Below are 17,901 nucleotides of genomic sequence, written 5' to 3'. Positions count from 1 at the left end.
GTATAATTTATTATATGTCAATTTCCCCTCAATAAAAAATGTTAAAAAATAAAAAGATCAATCCCAGCACTTCCTTCCCAAGAGGAAGGAAGATCTACCACTTTTCTATTTTTTTTTTTTTTTCAGTGCTCAAGGTTTTTATTGGGGGACTGGTTACATGGGCACGCTCTACCTAGTACAAACCAAAATTGTAGAATCCCAGAAGGAAGGCAAGTATTCAGCATAAACCAAATTGTACAAATAATCGAGGCACAGAGAGTCCCTCTTACCAGTTAGAGTGTAGGCATCCTTCGTCTAGAACATACCAAAATTCCGTGTTCCTAGACAGAAGCTGAGAGCCCATCTTGCAAGCTGGCATTTCTGATGGCAGCTATAGGCCTCCTAGCATGTTAACTTTTTTCTGCCTACTTAACTAATGAGTTCTACCACCTTTCTTAATCAGTCTTAGACTCTCATAAGGGGAACAGTGAGTTAGGTGACCAGTTGATGGTGAGAATCCACACACGTGTTTCCCCATGAGCTGTGAGAGTGGATTCACAGCAGGGGAATAGGTTTAAATTTCTCAGTGCAGCCAGTCTGAAGTTATTAAATTTTTAAAGAATGGTATGGATTTCTGTCCAGAACCACAAGACAAATCTGTAAGATAGGGGTCGAGGGAGCTACATTTTTTTGCCTGTCGAGAGCTGATGTAACAAGCACGAACATAAGTATAAAATGCCTCATCAAAAAATTAATGCCCTAATATTCAGGAGGCTATTTTATCTGGGTGGCAAATTTCAGATGATAAAGAGAGCTGCAAATGTAAACCACGCTGGTTGATGTGTTTTATTTTTAAGATAAAGCAATGATACTGATGTCACAGTTAAATGTAAAATAGTCACAGGAGAATCTCTTTGTTTTTTTACAGAAGAGACTAAATGGTTTTGCCAGGATTAACAATGACAAATAATAAATCTCAGGAAGCAGCAAATGAAGTTCAGGACCAAAGCAAAGGACCACATTAAATAGAGGACGACTCTAACACCCAGAATCAGGAAGAGAGAATTTGTGCTGAGGGACTAAAGGATATGATTTTGTTTCAGTCTTGGCTGGCACCAGAGGATGGACCCCAGAAGCCCTAAGATAGAAGCAAGAATTCTGGGTTGTTTTGCTAAATATTGTTGGGCATTTGAAAACCTAGAGATATTATTCATTAGTGGGATACCTTGGCATTATTTAAAAATCACATGACTTCAGATTTCTTTTTTTTTTTTTTTTTTTTACTTTTAGAATGACTCTGAAAAAAATTAACAAGTTTTCTCTGTTATCATGTTATTAAAAGACACTGGTTTTCTAGGTCATTTTAGAGTTGAGAAAGAATGATTGCTCAAACCTCAAAGTCATGCAATAAGCTTTGTTACCTTCCACCCTGGCCAAAGTGGTATATGAGAAGCTAGAATCATAGATACAAGAGTGAAAGGGACCTTGAAGACTATCCAAGGAAATTATGGGTGCCGGGGATGGCTCACTAATCACAAAAACAAGGCTATGTTTAGCCAAGCCCTATGACTCCAGAGTTTAAACGCTAAGCCATCACACAATATTAAAAATTAGGGCAGGTTTTCAGAAAGGACTACGAGGCTGTGGGGAAATATAAAACTTAAGAGCGAGGAGTTTGGAGAATAAGGCAATGGCTCTACCTTTCACAGATTTGACCTGCATACATAAACCCCAAGAGGAAGGAGAATAACATTTATTGAGCACCTGCCTTACCTTGGCACGTAGTAGAAGCCTAGATAATTAAGTTAGCATGTGCTCCCACAGAACATATGCTGTTGTAGGGAAAAAACACACAAGCAGCTCTAACCCAAGGTCTCAGAGGGCAGCACATCAATGCTATAAGAAAACTACAGAGGACTGTTTCTGGTGAGTGTGCCATTTCCCTCACCCGAGAGGGGTGGCTAGCCCCTTGACACCCTTTCTCTGGTTCTGTCGTCTTCCTTTGCTAGGTATCCAGATTAGTTCCTTTACTCAAGCTGACCTCACTTCAGGACGCGTTCAGTATATCCACTCCAGTGAGACCGAGAAACATTCAGACGCCTTCAGCTTTACGCTCTCCGATGGAGTCAACGAGGTGGGTGAGGACCTTGCTTCCCTCCTTGATGGGTATTGCTGCAGCGCCATCTTCTTTGATTGGAGGGTGCTGAGCCACCGCTGCTGTGAGAACTTCATTCCCCTCTGCTCTCAGCCCGGGACAGAGACAAAGAGAACTCTATCTTGCCAGAGAGAACTCACTTCTGGGTTCCTGGCTGGTCAGTCATGCCAGGAATGGTGTGAAAGGGAACGCAGAGAGCGCCTACCTTCTTCTCGGGTGGGTGCTGGGGACAGGTGACCCACCTGCACTTTTCTGCCACGTAGGTGACTCAGACTTTCCACATCACTCTTCGCCCTGTGGATGACTCGCTGCCCGTTGTACAGAACTTGGGGATGCGGGTACAGGAAGGTGTGAGGAAGACCATCACAGAGTTTGAGCTCAAGGCGGTAGATGCAGACACAGAGGTAAGAGTCCTCCCCTGGATTCTCCGGCCGAATGAGAGGCTGATCTAGTGGCATCTGTTGCTTTGCGACAGTGCCTCCTGAGGGTGGGGTGGGATGGCGAGTGTAGTGCAAGCATCCTTGAAGGACTAAAAACCAGAACATACCATGGCCTGCTGGAAAAGAGGAACTAAATACATTTGAAATCAAGTTGTTTTTCAACCCTTTCTGAAACCCTAAATACGTTTATTCTTTCCTATGATTACGTGCAACAATCATTTTCACATGCTGATTTTTATTATGATCCACAGAAAATTAGGTAGATGACATTTTATATAGTGTTTTTATTACTCCCTATTAGTGAACAAGGAATTTCTTCACCTATACACTCTTACCTCCTTTACTGAGACTTCAGTGGGTGACAACTAATTATTGCAATTTGAGCGTTCTCAAAGAACCAAGCTTTACACAGTAAAATAGGGCATGTAGAGACTAAACTCTTCCCCTCCTAATGCTTTCTAATTAAAGTATCTGACATGCTGACATGATCTAGCTTCCATTAAGAGCACCACGCACTTATTAATTAGTTCTACGTATGCCCTTCCCCGTGCCAGCATGCATTCATTTATTTATTCATTCTTTCAGCAAATATTTACTACCTGCTAAGTTGCAAGGTCTGCTCTAGATGCTAAAGACAGCACTGTGAACAAAACAGATCAAAATTCCAGCCTTAGGGAGTTTACAACCTTTGGTTAGGGGGACAGACAATAAAGAATGAAAGAACATAGAATATCATGTCAGATATGATAAGCGCTAGGAATAAAAATAAAGAGACAGAAGCGATAGAGATTGATGGGTGTGCTGTTTCAAGCCGAGTGGTCAGGGAACGCTTCTCTGAGGAGCTGATATTTGAGCAGAGGTAGGAAGAGATAGAGCAGACTACGCCGTTTCCTGGGAGAATCCCTTTCCAGGCAGAGGAATCAGGAGGGCAAAGGCCCTGTAGTCAAGCGTGCTTGGAACATTTGCGTTGCGACACAGCAGCCAAGAGTCTGGACCGCAGTGAACAAACAGGACAGGAGAAGGATGAGGCCAGAGAAGAACCGTGGGACCAGGTCACAGAGGGCCTTCTTGGCCCAGGTCAGGCCTCTGTATTTTATTCCAAGTTGGTGAGAAATCACTGGAGAGTCCTGAGCAGGGTTTTCTACCTCTCTATTTTTCCTTCTGCATGTCACCCTGGAAGCAGCCGTTGGACATGGGAAATTTGCTTCTATCCTGATGCAAATGAGATTCTACATATAAGAGTTTTGGAAAAGTGTATGTGGGTTGGGGGGAGGGTGAATGGAAAGGAAATGAGTAATTTTAAAAGGTCTAGTTCTTAATCATCCTAAAGGTTAAAAATTCAGGTTTTCCCCTATAACCCTTAGTGGGCAAATTTAAATGTCATCTTAAAACAGAAGGCACCAGAATATAAGTTCGATTATAGAAACCAATATAATTTCTCTCCTTAGCTTGATTTTTGGTATCTATAAAGAAAATGCAGTCTTTATTTTATAAATATCTTTAGGTTTGGCTGCCCTTGACCTCCTGTGGCCATCACTCACACCTCTGGCTTCTGTTACAGAATTCCCTTCTCCTCTTGCCTTTTGCCTCCTTGACAGGCCGAGTCTGTCACATTCATGATCATGCAGCCCCCGCGCCATGGCACCATTGAGCGAACCACCAACGGGCAGCCCTTCCAGCACACCTCCACCTTCACCATGGAGGACGTCTATCAGAACCGGGTCCGCTACAGCCACGACGGCAGCAACTCCCTCAAAGACTGGTTCACGTTCACCGTTGCTGACGGGACGAATCCCTTCTTTATTATTGAGGAAGGGGGAAAAGAGGTGAGGGGCAAAGACGACAGAGAGGGAGGCATAGCAAAGCATGCCAGAGGCTGTCTGGAGGCAGAACATGGCCTTTTTAGAACAAGGATAACATTGTTTGAGTTTTGGTTCTGTCACATACTAATTGGGCCTTGGGCAAATTACTTACCTTCTCTAAGCCTCAGCTTTTCATCTGTAAAATGGGCACAGGAATGATCACCAGCTTCAATTAGCCTAAGGATCAACGGAGGTAATCCATATAAAGTGCTTAACACTGTTGGCAAAGAGTGAGTGCTCAAATAGATGACAGTTATTGTTATTATCACTGCTATTATTTCTCCTCTTCCTTTTCACTCACCCTTTATTCCTTTCATTTTTCTTTCATCTGGTTTTTCAATAATATCACATGGTTCCAAATTGTCTCCTGAGCCAGCCAGAGTTTCTCAATCTCATGAAGAACTACAGTCAGGAGTACGGCTTTTGCGTCCAAAAGACACTGATTTAAATTCTACCTCTGTCACTTACTAATTGAGTGTCTTTGTAAGTCATTTAACCTTTCTAAGCCTCAGCTTCCCTGTCTGTAAAATGGGGATGATTTCTACCTTCCTGATACACATGGAGCACGTAGCCCAGTACCTTACACAGGAAACATAGGAAACATCTGATAAACTGTGGCTGTAATCATCATCATTGTCATCATTTTAGGACCAGCTTGTGAAACAGGTGAAGATGATTTTCTTTTGAGGTCATGAAGCTGTTAAACTTTTCTTCCTTAGGAGAATTGCTTCCTTCTAACATTCAGATGTTCAGGAAACTAAGAGCCCCCTCCCACTACCTTCCCCACCATTTTAACTCATTTTTAGCAGATTTCTCGCAGTATCGTAACCCTCCCCTGGGAACAACTGCAGCTCTGGTGAAAGGTGGCCTCATGGATACCCTTGCATCTCACACGGCTACCTGACTCAGCAGAAGCAATTTTAGTGAGCATGTTATCACACCCTGCTGTTTATTTCCAGGATAACCAAAGGGTCAACTTCTTAGGCCTGCAGAGTTTTTTCCCTTCTTTGATGATAAATGATTCTTCTCCTAGCAGAAAGATCCTCTGGCATGCTTTAGAAACAAACAGCCCGTGAGAAGGTCATTCTCAGTTGGCCGAGGTGTCAGTGGGATGGCTCTTGGGATTTCCCTGCCATTTCAGCATCTGCGCTGCATCTCCACCTGGCAGGTCATCACGTTCATTTTCCCCCTCCCAAGCTGTAACTGCTCCCCAGTTAGTTTGACTTTCAGAAGAGAAAAAAGATTTCGGAATTAATCAGCAAGAGGGTCACCCCTATGATAAACATAAAAGGTCACAGCAGATCTCCAGAGGGACCGTGTCATTTTGAAAATGGAAATTATCTAGAAGGAGGGTTGTAGAAGATTGAAACACCAGCATCTTGCTGTCCTGTATGCCAGCTTGCTGTATCTGCTCAGAAACGGGGAGGTGCTGGATCAGACTCCCCATGTATGTTGTGAATGTATATGTGTGTATCTGTGTGAGAATGAAGTTATAAACCGAAATTTCTTTGCATTATTCCCACAAACACTTTTATTCTTGATTTCTTCTGCCCCCTTTCCCCATGTAGACAGTTCTCTCTCAAAAAAAAATGAAAGAAAAAAAAAAAAAGGAAATCTCTTCCCATGAAACATGTTTTCACATCTGGCAGAATCCTACCTGGAGACTTTGACGTTAACATTTTAATTATGAAAATCATGAAAATTTTAACAAGTTATTGAAAGGGAAATATTTTGTTTATTGTTTCACCTCAGGGCAGTATTAAGCTCAACTAAAGAAGGCATAGGTGTGTGAAAACCAACTTCCATAGCAGGTGAAATTCCAGCAAGAGTGCCACTTCTGTCTTGCTTTTCTTCTTATATTGTTTCTACTTTATCCATCAACATTCTCCCTGAAGCCTCATGCCAAGTGGTGATAAGCAATGAAAACTTGCTCAGTTGGCCATTTTGAAGTGTCAACAGATTTCAGGGGTCCCAGCCTTTGTAGGTCCTAGACCTGACGTATTTCAGATATGTGTGAATGATGAGTTTCCTTTGTTGCTTTCACCACAGATCATGACAGCAGCACCTCAGCAGTTCTGGGTAGACATCCTCCCAGTAGATGATGGCACCCCTAGAATTATTACCAACCTGGGGCTCCAGTGGCTGGAGTACATGGATGGCAAGGTAAGGCCTTTGCACCTGCCGCACACACACTAACTGACTTGGGCTCGATCCTATTCACAACAACATGAACAGAACTCCTGTTCAACTCATGTTTATCCCTCCCTAAGTGAGCTGATTTCTTAAGATTGCTGAGCTCCATGAGTTTGGTTAGAATTGTATCACAGTTTAAGATATTCTTACAAAATGACCCCAAAATATAGTAGCTCAAACAAGATAGAAGTCTTTTTTCTCACATAAAGTACAGAAGTAAGTGGGGAGGCTAGGGCTCCACATGACCATTCAGAGACGGATATTCCTTGTATCTTATTGTTCTGCCATCACTGGTTTGTTGCTACTGAGAGCATAGCCAAACCTCTTCAGCTATTCATCAGTATTCCAGCCCATGGGAAGAGGAAAACAGAAAAGTAGAGGGCAAGGAACTTCATTTTAAGCAAGTGGTGCAGAAATTAAACACATCATTGCACTCATATTCTTTTGACAAGAAATTGGCCCTATGGCCCTATCTGTTGCATGGGAGTGTCTAGCTGGGCGGCTAGGTGCTCAGTTAAAAGTTTGTTAACTAGAAGAAGGGGAGGATGGATTTTGAGGAACATCTGGAATATGCCACAGATGAGAAGGAAGTGAGTTTTTTTGTAGGTAAGTATCCTCAGAGGAATTCTAGAAATTTAAATTTTTTTCTCCTTTTCCTAACTCTCAGTTTGGTCATTCTAAGACATGTCATAATTCTCACCTGGTAACCTGTCAAGCATTAAATCCCCATCCCCACCCAAACACACACAGTTCTTCAGTTCAGATTGGAAAGACTTTTGTGTGTGGTATTCCCTCCAGGATGTGGATTTTCTCATCTCCATGTTGCTGATTTGTTGGTTGTATATGTAGCAGTGAGGCTATAGCTTTCCACTGAACTCATTGGGAATTTTTAAATATATGAAACAAAATTAGTACAGATTCCGCTTATGCCCTGTTTGATATTTTTCTCAGTACTCAGAACCATCCTATTCTCTTCTTGGTACTCTCCAATTGGTCTTCTACCTTCAACTCTTACCCTACTGCAGTGACTCTTATCAAAGTTACCAATGACCAAAGTCACCAATTTCACCAAATCCAAAGGTCACTTACATGCCCTTATTTTACTAGGTCTAGTAACATTTAATACTGTTGACCACCCCTTTTTTCCTCTCAAACCTTTGCTCTCACTAAATATTTGTTGGGTGAATAAATGAGTGAATCAAAATTTAGCCAGTATATTTGGGCAATATTGGGATATCATATATTTATCTTACTCAATTTCAAGCACTGTAATCAACTTCTATAAGGTATAAAGTGGCCATCTTCCCTGCATTGTATCATTCTTTCAAAGTTCCAACCTTCTTTCAAGGCCAAACTCAAATCCCACCACCTCAAACCCCCCTTTCCGTAATCCAGATGGACTTCTGTAATCGCTCCTGCTCCCCAAAAGTGTGTAGCATTCTTTTCGTATATTTCATTACAGCTCTTGCAACAGTACCTTGCTCATAAGCCTTTCTTTCCCAATAAAGTGTGAACATCAAGGGCAGAGGCTGGGATGGTTTCTATCCTCATAACCTCTTCAATCCCGACAAAGTTTACCATGCAATAAATGCACTTAGTAAATCATTGTTGAGCTGAATTAAATCTGAGTCAGAGGATCTTGTTCCTGCTTTATTCCCATCTCAGGAATTAAATATAATGGGTTTCTATTTCAGGCAACCAACTTGATCACCAAGAAGGAACTGCTGACCGTGGACCCAGACACAGAAGACCTGCAGCTTGTCTACGAGATAACCACAGGCCCTGAGCATGGCCACATGGAGAATAAGCTGCAGCCTGGAAGAGCTGCTGCTACTTTCACACAGGGTGGGCACTCGGAGAGCTGAGAAGTGGGAGAGGTCTATGCTGACACCACTCTCCTTACTTCCCTGATCTTTCTCACAACTACTGCCAGCTACTTACCCCCAAGTAACCTATTTACAAACAAATAGATCTCTTAGTGTCTAACCATCCAACTTTGGAATTTTACTTCTCCTGATTTTTTTTCCCTGTTACTCTGAATTATGACAAAAAAAAAAAAGGAAGAAAGAAAAATTTTATCTTTACCAGGCTTCCTCAGCTACCAAATTGCTTTAGGTTTGGCCAAGTTTTCTGGAAAGGATCACGTGATACTCCTGGGTTTTCTTTCAAAACAAAAATAACCACCAGACTTTATGAAAGATCTGTGACCCTTTGTGGTTTACTTTTTATCTCTAAGGATTATAGATTTTTTTTTAATTCTTCAGCAAAGAAAAAAAATCAACATGGGTAGATTGCTCAACAGAAATAGTTTCCTGTTTGGAATCACATCAAGCAGACCATTTTGTATTTTGGTTGCTTATAAGCTTTTCACAGTCTTCTAGACTTCTTTTGAGGATGCACCTGATTGGGATCAGTCATTGCACAACTGCATCTTATGGCATCTTATGGCATTATGTGCCATATTTCCTTTTTCTCCCTGTCCTCAATCTTTTGTTCTCTCCTAGCCACATTTTATCTGTGCCTTGTGTGTGGGCTGTTTTAATCCAACCCCAGCTTTTCTTGTTAGCACATACCTTCCAAGAAACCTTTATTTTGAAGGAAGTAAGGGTGGGTATGAGCATATATGCACAGCAGACGAGCTCAAAGACTTCTCTGTTGGCTCTAAGATTTGCCTTTCACATTCCATAGACATTTATGAAAGTGCTTTTTTGCCAAGACCCTGGGATTCTCATTTTACAACAGCATAAGGGTACTTCTATACATAAAGATGGGTCTTTTCTTACACAGGATCTCATTTTAAAATCTGGCAGAAACATTTATTTTTAACACTACTTACTATCCCTTTTTGTTCTTGGGACAATAAGTTTTGTCTGTAACCCATTAGAAGAATAAACTGAGTGTGTCAGTAGGAATCTATGAGGCTGTCTTTACATCCCTGGGTTAATTCCGTGTCTTTTTTCTCACAGAGGACGTGAACCTGGGGTTGATTCGTTACGTGTTGCATGAGGAGAAGATCCATGAGATGATGGATAGTTTTCAGTTTCTGGTGAGAGACAGTAAACCCAATGTGGTCAGCGACAATGTCTTCCATATCCAGTGGTCCCTCATCAGCTTTAAGTATACCAGGTACAAGTGTGATTGGTGTTCATTCTTGAGAAATGAATCAGGAAAGCAGAGCAAGTCAGGATGAAGCACCCTGTGGGTCAGCTCTAATCATCCGATGATGATGGTGGGGTGATAACAAGAATAAAAATCATAGTTACACCAAATATTTCTTGAATACTGTATGTACCAGGCACTGTAACAGGTACTTGACGTATGTCATCTTGTTTAATACTTGTAGTTATGAGATGAGTACTATTGTTGCCTCCACAACAACAAAGCAACAGAGACAGAAATAGGTTAACTAACTTATCTGAAATCACATAACTAATAAGCAGTAAAACCAGGATTTAAGTCCAGTGATCTTAACCCTTGTGCTTTACTTCTTCTCCTGAAAGTATTTGTCCTTCTGTCTTCAAGTTTAAAAGATAATCCAGCAGAACTGATAGGGAAAACAATAAGCATTCAGAAGAATAATCACTGGCCCACAGTAACAAAGTCTTTGCCTTCTGTCTACACTCTCCCTGTTCTCAAGCTCCCATTCTCCCCCTAGCTCTTTTGGTGTTCACAGAATCATATATCTTTAGGGAAGAATTCATAGCTTAACATAGGCAGCTCTTCAAGATGCTTTTGTAGTCTGCTGGGGAGTTAAGAGGCAAACAGAGAGTCAGTCACCGATTGGTAAAGCACGGTGCTGATTTATAAATTAGATTATAACAAGGATTATAATTTTTGTGGGGGGAATAATTCTTTAAATCTACCTTTGAGACTCACTATTCTAAGAAACCAACCTCATGATAATTTAAATGAAAATTGGAACTTGGGAGGAAAACATGCAAACTTGATTTTAAGTGCCCCAGATGTAGGCTATCCTACTATTACACACACTTGGAGAATTAGTGGAAAATTGGAATCAATATATATATATACACATACACACATATATATACACACACGTACATGTATGTATGTGTGTGTGTATATATATATATATATATCTAAAACACTTTGCTGTTATTTACCTCTTACTTGTATTGTAACTCCTTCAAAATTAAATACACCGAATAAAACTGATGACGTTTTCTGGGCAACCCTCTAATGTTTAATGGACTAAAAAATACGGAGGGTCCCCAAGCTGGCAATGAAGACTAACCTCTCAGAGGCACTTTGCCTGCAAGCCTCACAGCAATAAGACCCAAGCCAAAGTCTAATGGCCATACTCAGTGATGAAAAACAAAGCCCAGCTCAGGCCTTACTTGCTTGTGGCTTTTTTCAATAATTATAATAATAAGTTATTTCTCACAGTTCTAGAGGCTAAGAAGTCCAAGATTGGGATGCCGGCAGATTCAGTGTCCAGTGAGGGCCTGCTTCCTGATCCATAGAGAGTTGAGTTCTTGCTGTAACCTCACATGGCAGAAGGAAGATGGAGCTCTCTTTTATAAGGGCACTAATCCCATTCATGAGGGCTCCACCCTAATGATGTAATCACCCCCCAAAGGCCCCACCTCTAATATTGTCACAGATGGGATTAGGGTTTCAACATATGAATTTGGAGGGGGACACTTTCAGTCTATAGCACCTTGTCACTCCCCCATTGTCATAAAGTTCCATTTGCCTAGGCACCTTTGTTACCTTGGCCCAGTTCTCATTTTCTTATCTCTGGCACTGCCCTGGCTCCTTTAAACACTTCCTGGAGATCTGGCTCAGTCAGTCCCCACCTGAACCAAGTCATTAATTGGCTTCCAAGCAGCTTTCTTCTGCAGGAACTCACTGACCTATTCTAATTACTCTACCACACTTGGGAGAAATTATTTCTTTGTGTTCCGAAATATGGAGTACATAGCTCTTATGTGCTGACCATCTTTCAACTCTCTCTGAAAACGGGACAGATACCATTCTGCATCCACAGCTTCCTTGGTCGCCTGGTTCTGTGCCTGTCCCACGTGAACGCATTCCCTCAGCTTACAACCTGGCTTCTTAAAGGAACCAACCTGCCTCTTCTCGGAACTGTCTGACACCAGTAACCAACCAGAAGAGACAGGCGTTAAGCATGTGGATCCTTCACAGCCCTTTCAGAATTTCAGAGACTGCCTTTTTTGTGTGCTTCCAGCTACAATGTCAGTGAGAAAGCGGGGTCGGTCAGCATCACGGTGCAGAGGACTGGGAACCTAAACCAGTACGCCATTGTCCTGTGTCACACAGAGCAAGGCACCGCCAGCTCCAGCTCCAGGGTCAGCTCCCAGCCTGGACAGCAGGACTATGTGGAGTATGCCGGCCAGGTAGGTGGGTGTGGGGGGCCTCTGACTCCTGAATTGCCAGTGGGCTGCAGCCAGGGCTGAGACGTGGCTGTCGGCAACTGTGGCACGTCCCCACTTCCTTATGCCAACTCCCTGCCCGTCAGCACCCTTCATCAAGTCACTGTTCTACGTTGCCTTCCCACAGTGCTTTCTTCTTCACAGTCTGTCTAATCTCCACTGCGGTTTTAACTGCTGTCCAGCTTCTCAGTCTTTACTTTTGCTTCACGATCAAGAAAAGTCTCCAAGGCACCATGTTGTACACTCAGCCTTTGGTATCCTAACCCTTCCTCTCTACCCCCCTTTACCTGAAGGGTAGGGAGACTAGTTGGGGAGCTCTTGGAATAGGCTCAGTGAGAGATGATGGGAGCCTATACGCATTATATATAAATTAGATAATCAACAAGGACCTACTGTATAGCACAAGGAGCTATAATCAATATTTTGTGATAACCTATAAGGGAAAGGAATCTGAAAAAATAGATATATATGTACGTATAACTGAATCACTTTGTTGTACACCTGAAACTAACACAATGTTGTAAATCAACGATCCTTCAGTAAAAAAATAAATAAATAAAGTGAAGGTGGAGACAAGTGGGTGGATTCAACAGACCAGTAAGAATTGACAAGATTCAGCAGTGGATTAGATAGTGAGACAGAAGGGAGAGATGAATGATGATGTCCCTCGCTGGGAGGGGACACCAAAGAGGAACAGGTCTGGTGAGGGGGTGATCTTGGCCCTGCTTTGGACATGTTGAGTGTGAGTTGCCTTAGAGACAATAAGTTGACAGCTTTATGGGTTGGTAGGAGAGTGCAGAGAGGAGTTCTGGGGTAGACACACACACACACACACACACACACACACACGTTTGCACATCTCTATGTTACAGCAGTGGTAATTAACACCAGGGTGTGAATGAAAGAGAAAAAAGAGAGAGTGAAAGCAAAAGAGAAAGAACCTACTGTATAAATAGTAAACTCCTTTATGGCAGGATGCCCTGTATGTGTCAGATTTAAGTATTGCACAATACCTGGTACTTATTAGGTATTTATTAAATGTTTTTTCAAAGTAGTTTCATTATTCTTATGGCATCATAAATCTCTGTAAAGAGGAGTGGACTCTCTCTTTGAGGCATTTCAGCTGGACTAAGCTAAGGCCTCATGTCAAATGTATTTTTTTAAACTTTTATTGAAATGTAGTTGATTTACAATGTTGTGTTAGTTTCAGGTGTACAGCAAAGTGATATATATATACATATATATATTCTTTTTCAGATTGAGTATTGAGTAGAGTTATAAGATATATATATAAGATATATATATAACAAGATATCGAGTATAGTTCCCTGTGCTATACAGTAGGTCCTTGTTGGTTATCTATTTTATATATAGTAGTGTGTATATTTTTAATCCCAAACTCCTAATTTATGTCAAATTTAAATGAGGAATTGGAATAGATAAGCTAAGGAGTCTTTTAGCAAAATAATAGAAAAGAGCACATACTTGTGGTTTTTAGGGAAAGACAAAAGGCATTGTGTTCTAGACCTAAATAGAGACCTATGAGTGTTTCGTTTAGTTGGGAGCATTTTAAAATGTGGAGCGTAATAAAACTTAATTTGATTAGTTGATTAGATGTGGAATAGTAATTTTCTGTTGATGAAAATTACATGTTTTTCAGATTTGTGTGGCCCTAGAGGTTTAGGACTAATTTCTACACGTTTTAGCTATCTCAGTTACACAAAGTGCAGTCCTGGCCCATTGCCTGTTCACTCAGTTTTAGACTGATCCATAGCCCTGGTTCCATTTGAAGGTTTTATCCTCATCTTTTTTTGAAGACAAAGTAAAACCAGAATAAATCCATATAAGTTCACAACTGTATGCATATAAATTAATTTCTCTATTTTATACCAGGCTAAATTAATTCACATTATAGATCTAGCACATCTTAATGGCAAAAGATTTAATGGTAAAGTTAAAATTCAGTCTGACTTGTTCACAATGTAACTTTCTCTGAATTCAGACTCCGTTATTCAGTACACTGAGATTCTATGTCAATTTTGACTATACAAGTAATATGGTGATGATAATCAATAATATCTTGTATTTGTTCCATGCTTTAAAATATACTGAGTGCCTTCATTATACGTTGTCTCATCTAGTCCCACCAGTAAGTATGTGAAATAGGTATATTATTGTTATTTAGCCGATGAGGAATCTGATGTTTGTAAAGTTTCATAGCCTAACCTAGCTTGGAAGTAACAGAACCAGGACTTGAGGCCAGAACTGCACACTCCAGGTTCAAAGATCTTTCCAGTTAAACTTGCCACAAATAGAAGGGGAACTGAGTAATCAAATGACTCTTGCTATCCCAAGTGAGTTAATAAAACAGAATACGAAGAGTTATCTATATGTTTTTCTACAGTCACCACGTGGTGGGAGACATCTTTGCCCTCCATGTCCCTATCCAGTAAATCAGCCCCAGCGTACAGAGGAAGAATGGGAAGAGGTGATACAGCAGGAAGTAGGGGCGAGAAGAACCAGCTATTTCATTCAGTGCTTTGCCCACTGGACTTGGGTCCTCTCTTCCCGGGAGTGTAGAGCAGGGAAACCTGAGGCACAGCTTAACTCCTTGTCGTTTCCTTTGTGACAGGTGCAATTTGATGAGCGAGAGGACACCAAGTCCTGCACCGTCGTCATCAATGATGACGACGTGTTTGAGAACGTCGAGAGTTTCACTGTGGAGCTCAGCATGCCAGCATATGCCCTACTGGGGGAGTTCACCCAGGCGAAGGTCATTATCAATGACACTGAGGACGAGCCCACATTAGAGTTTGATAAGAAGACCTACCGGGTCAACGAGAGCGCTGGCTTTCTATTTGCACCTATTGAAAGAAAAGGTCTGTTGGTGCCAAAGGTGACAAGGAGCTATAATAATAACTAACATTTATTGAGTCTTTTTTATGTGTCACGTGCTCAGGTTCCATATTAAGTCATACGTGGACGTACTTCATGTGTATTAACTCATTTAAATCTCCAGAAATCCTAATAACTATCCTACCTACAGTGAGTGCTATCGGAAGGCTTCTCATCTCAGTTCAAGTGGTTAGTGCTCCCATTTATTCTTAAATGAGACCAAAAGACTAGTTATATTTGGCTTTGCAAAAGACTCATGAACCTGGGATTTTTAATCAATCACCCAATCCATAAATATTTAGTAACCTTGGTCAAGGAGGGTAGTTACAATTTGTAAGAACTGGCTTCCTGTCTTAGTTCTTGGAAGACAGAAAATGTGTTTAAAGTTTTTCCTACGTGAGTGTCCCACGTAGAGCTCAGATGAGAAATAAACTGTGTGTGAGAGATAAAGGGCAATTCTGCAGGGGTGGAAAGTCAAAACAAAGATTGTATGGATTTATGGTTGTGCAATATTGAGACTTTAAAACACATGGAAATTAAATCCCCATTCAAAGCCACAACATGACTGCAAGTGATGATGTCGGGTACTTTGTTGCATCTGCTGACTGTGTGTTAGTGTGACAGACACTGCAGAGAGCACCAGCCCGTGGCAGTGCCCCTCGGATTACAAGCAAGCCCCGTTGATTGCTCTGGGCCAGCCAGCCAAGCCCGAACAGGCTGTCACCCAAGGAAGTGGCAGCACTAATAAGTAAAGTCGTTTGTTCATGGAGGTGGGGTTTATTTTGTTTTGTCTTCCTTTTTTTAAACAAGCTTATTTCTCCCTGGGAATTAAAGTGCAGAAGTTTATTCAGAAAGGCAGTGAACTGTGCTCATAGCCTACCTTCAGGGCACAATTACTTTCCTGGTTAAAGTATCAAATATGTCTCTTATCTCTCCACCCGCTGTGGTCTTAGATGGTGGGCAATGAGTGTTGTGAATTAACAGAGCACAAAATTCACAGAATAGGAAATCCACTTCAGGTTGTTTGGTGAAGTATCTGGGGTATATTAGATCCTCAAGTGGTTTATACCACAGGCTTAAGAAACTGCAAAGCAGGAAGGTTTCATGTCAGAGTTTGAACAGAATATGGAATATGTCAGAGAGAATCAAGCCTGTCAAATTACCAGAGATTTCAAAATCTGAGAAGCGCTCATTCAAATGCTTTGGTTTTCTTGCCATTTGTATTTCAGGGGATTCAAGCAGCATTGTATCTGCAATTTGCTACACGGTCCCTAAGTCAGCTATGGGAAGTAGCCTGTATGCTCTAGAATCGGGCTCTGATTTTAAATCTAGAGGGATGTCTGCTGAGAGTCGTGTGATATTCGGGCGTGGTGTCACCATGTCCACCTGCGATGTCATGCTCATTGATGACAGCGAGTATGAAGAGGAAGAAGAGTTTGAGATTGCCCTGGCAGATGCTTCCGATAACGCCCGCATCGGAAGCGTGGCGTCGGCCAAGGTGCTCATCACTGGTCCCAATGATGCCTCTACTGTGTCCCTGGGCAACACGGCTTTTACTGTCAGCGAGGATGCAGGTAATGGAGAGCGTCTCTGGGGTGCCCTCATCCGTCTCCTGATCCCTTCCGTGAACAATTTCCTCTTAGTTTTGAGAATGCCCTTAGGACATGAGAATGCCATTCCTCAGTGACACCGTTGTCAGTCTGAGGCAGGTAATACTAGGCATCAAGACCAAGAATGGAAGGTAGTGAAGGATAGGGAGTTCCATCCACTTGTCTTGCTCTGGTTACTGACGGCAGGGAGGGATCTGGCTTAGAGTTCACTGGCCGACCTCTGTGGTCCAGAGGGAGGGCGTGGTGCTAAGCATTTTGGCTTGTGAAGGAGGGGAATGTGACCTGTTGAGGATGGAGGTAAATTATTTAGTGTACTGCTAGCTGCCAAAACAAATAAATGCAAAGTTTCAATGTCTGAACAAATGGAACTTTCTCATTCATATAACAGCCCAAGGCAGTCAGTGGGCAGATTTCTTCCACCCAGGCCTCTTCCCTCTTTGGGCTCCACAAGGATCTCAAAGTCTTCTGCATGCTGCTGGCAGATATCCTGCAAAAGAGGCAGCAGATGTGCTGAGTATCTGCTGATCTGAGCCCCCTGGTCAAGACCTTGCATCTCTTTGAAAGTGAAATTCTGAGGGATAATAAATACTAATATTTTGGAGCACTTACTGAATGCCAGGCACCATGGCATGTGCATTCGATTCATTCTCATTTATGTGGAAGAGCAAATGGAGTCCCAGAGAGGTTAAATAAATCATCAAAGACCAGCTAATATGGCAGAGTTGGTTTAGAACCCAGACCTTTCTATTATACCGTGTTTCCTTTCCCATACACCAGATGCCCAGCCATGACTGCTTGTCACCTCTCAGCTTATTGGCTGGAAAAATACGATTGATGGGCTTGTCATGTAGCTTTTCTCTGACCTCGATTGTGAAAACAGCTAAAAATTTACGCATGTATCATTAGGACCCTGCGAAGTATGTTGTCACAGCGACCAGAAGATGAGCTTCTTCCGAAGATAAGCAATAAGCACATATGGTTTAAGTAATGATGTGTGCAGCACTCAGATAAAATAGGGAAATCAGCCAGTTAGGAACATTTAATTAGGAACATTCAGCTCCAGGCTCCATAGAGTCCCCTAGCTGGTTTTTCCTTAACTGGCTATTTTCTAGCTCGTCCCTGAGGCCCTAGTCTCTGAGTTTCTTCTCCCTAAATAGACTTGAGATGTTTTCCAGTGGACCCACCTCTCCTCGGTCCATTGTTCTTCTCCTGTGAACAGTCTCCTCGTGAAGCCACAAAACCACTTTCCCCTAAGGGCTGGCTCTCCAGCACCACCTCCCTGAGGCCCCCCTTCAGGTCTGCTCCTGATCTTAATGCCAGTACAAAGAGGGACACGCCTCTCAGCCTCCC

General features: G+C 42.1%; 1 protein-coding gene across 1 annotated transcript in view; it reads left to right on the top strand.

Moving 5' to 3' along the window:
- FRAS1 (Fraser extracellular matrix complex subunit 1) overlaps positions 1-17,901 on the top strand; it is a 443,799-nt gene that overhangs the window by 379,075 nt on the left and 46,823 nt on the right. The window contains 9 exon segments of the mRNA XM_082464007.1: positions 1,989-2,113; positions 2,398-2,538; positions 4,173-4,400; positions 6,486-6,599; positions 8,324-8,474; positions 9,596-9,755; positions 11,842-12,010; positions 14,679-14,925; positions 16,171-16,515. Of these exon segments, the coding sequence (XP_082320133.1) occupies positions 1,989-2,113; positions 2,398-2,538; positions 4,173-4,400; positions 6,486-6,599; positions 8,324-8,474; positions 9,596-9,755; positions 11,842-12,010; positions 14,679-14,925; positions 16,171-16,515 (1,680 nt within the window).

This window comes from Balaenoptera physalus, assembly GCF_965194825.1.
Source record: "Balaenoptera physalus genome assembly, chromosome: 5".
NCBI lineage: Eukaryota > Metazoa > Chordata > Mammalia > Artiodactyla > Balaenopteridae > Balaenoptera > Balaenoptera physalus.
This window is presented reverse-complemented; position numbering and strand designations above follow the sequence as displayed.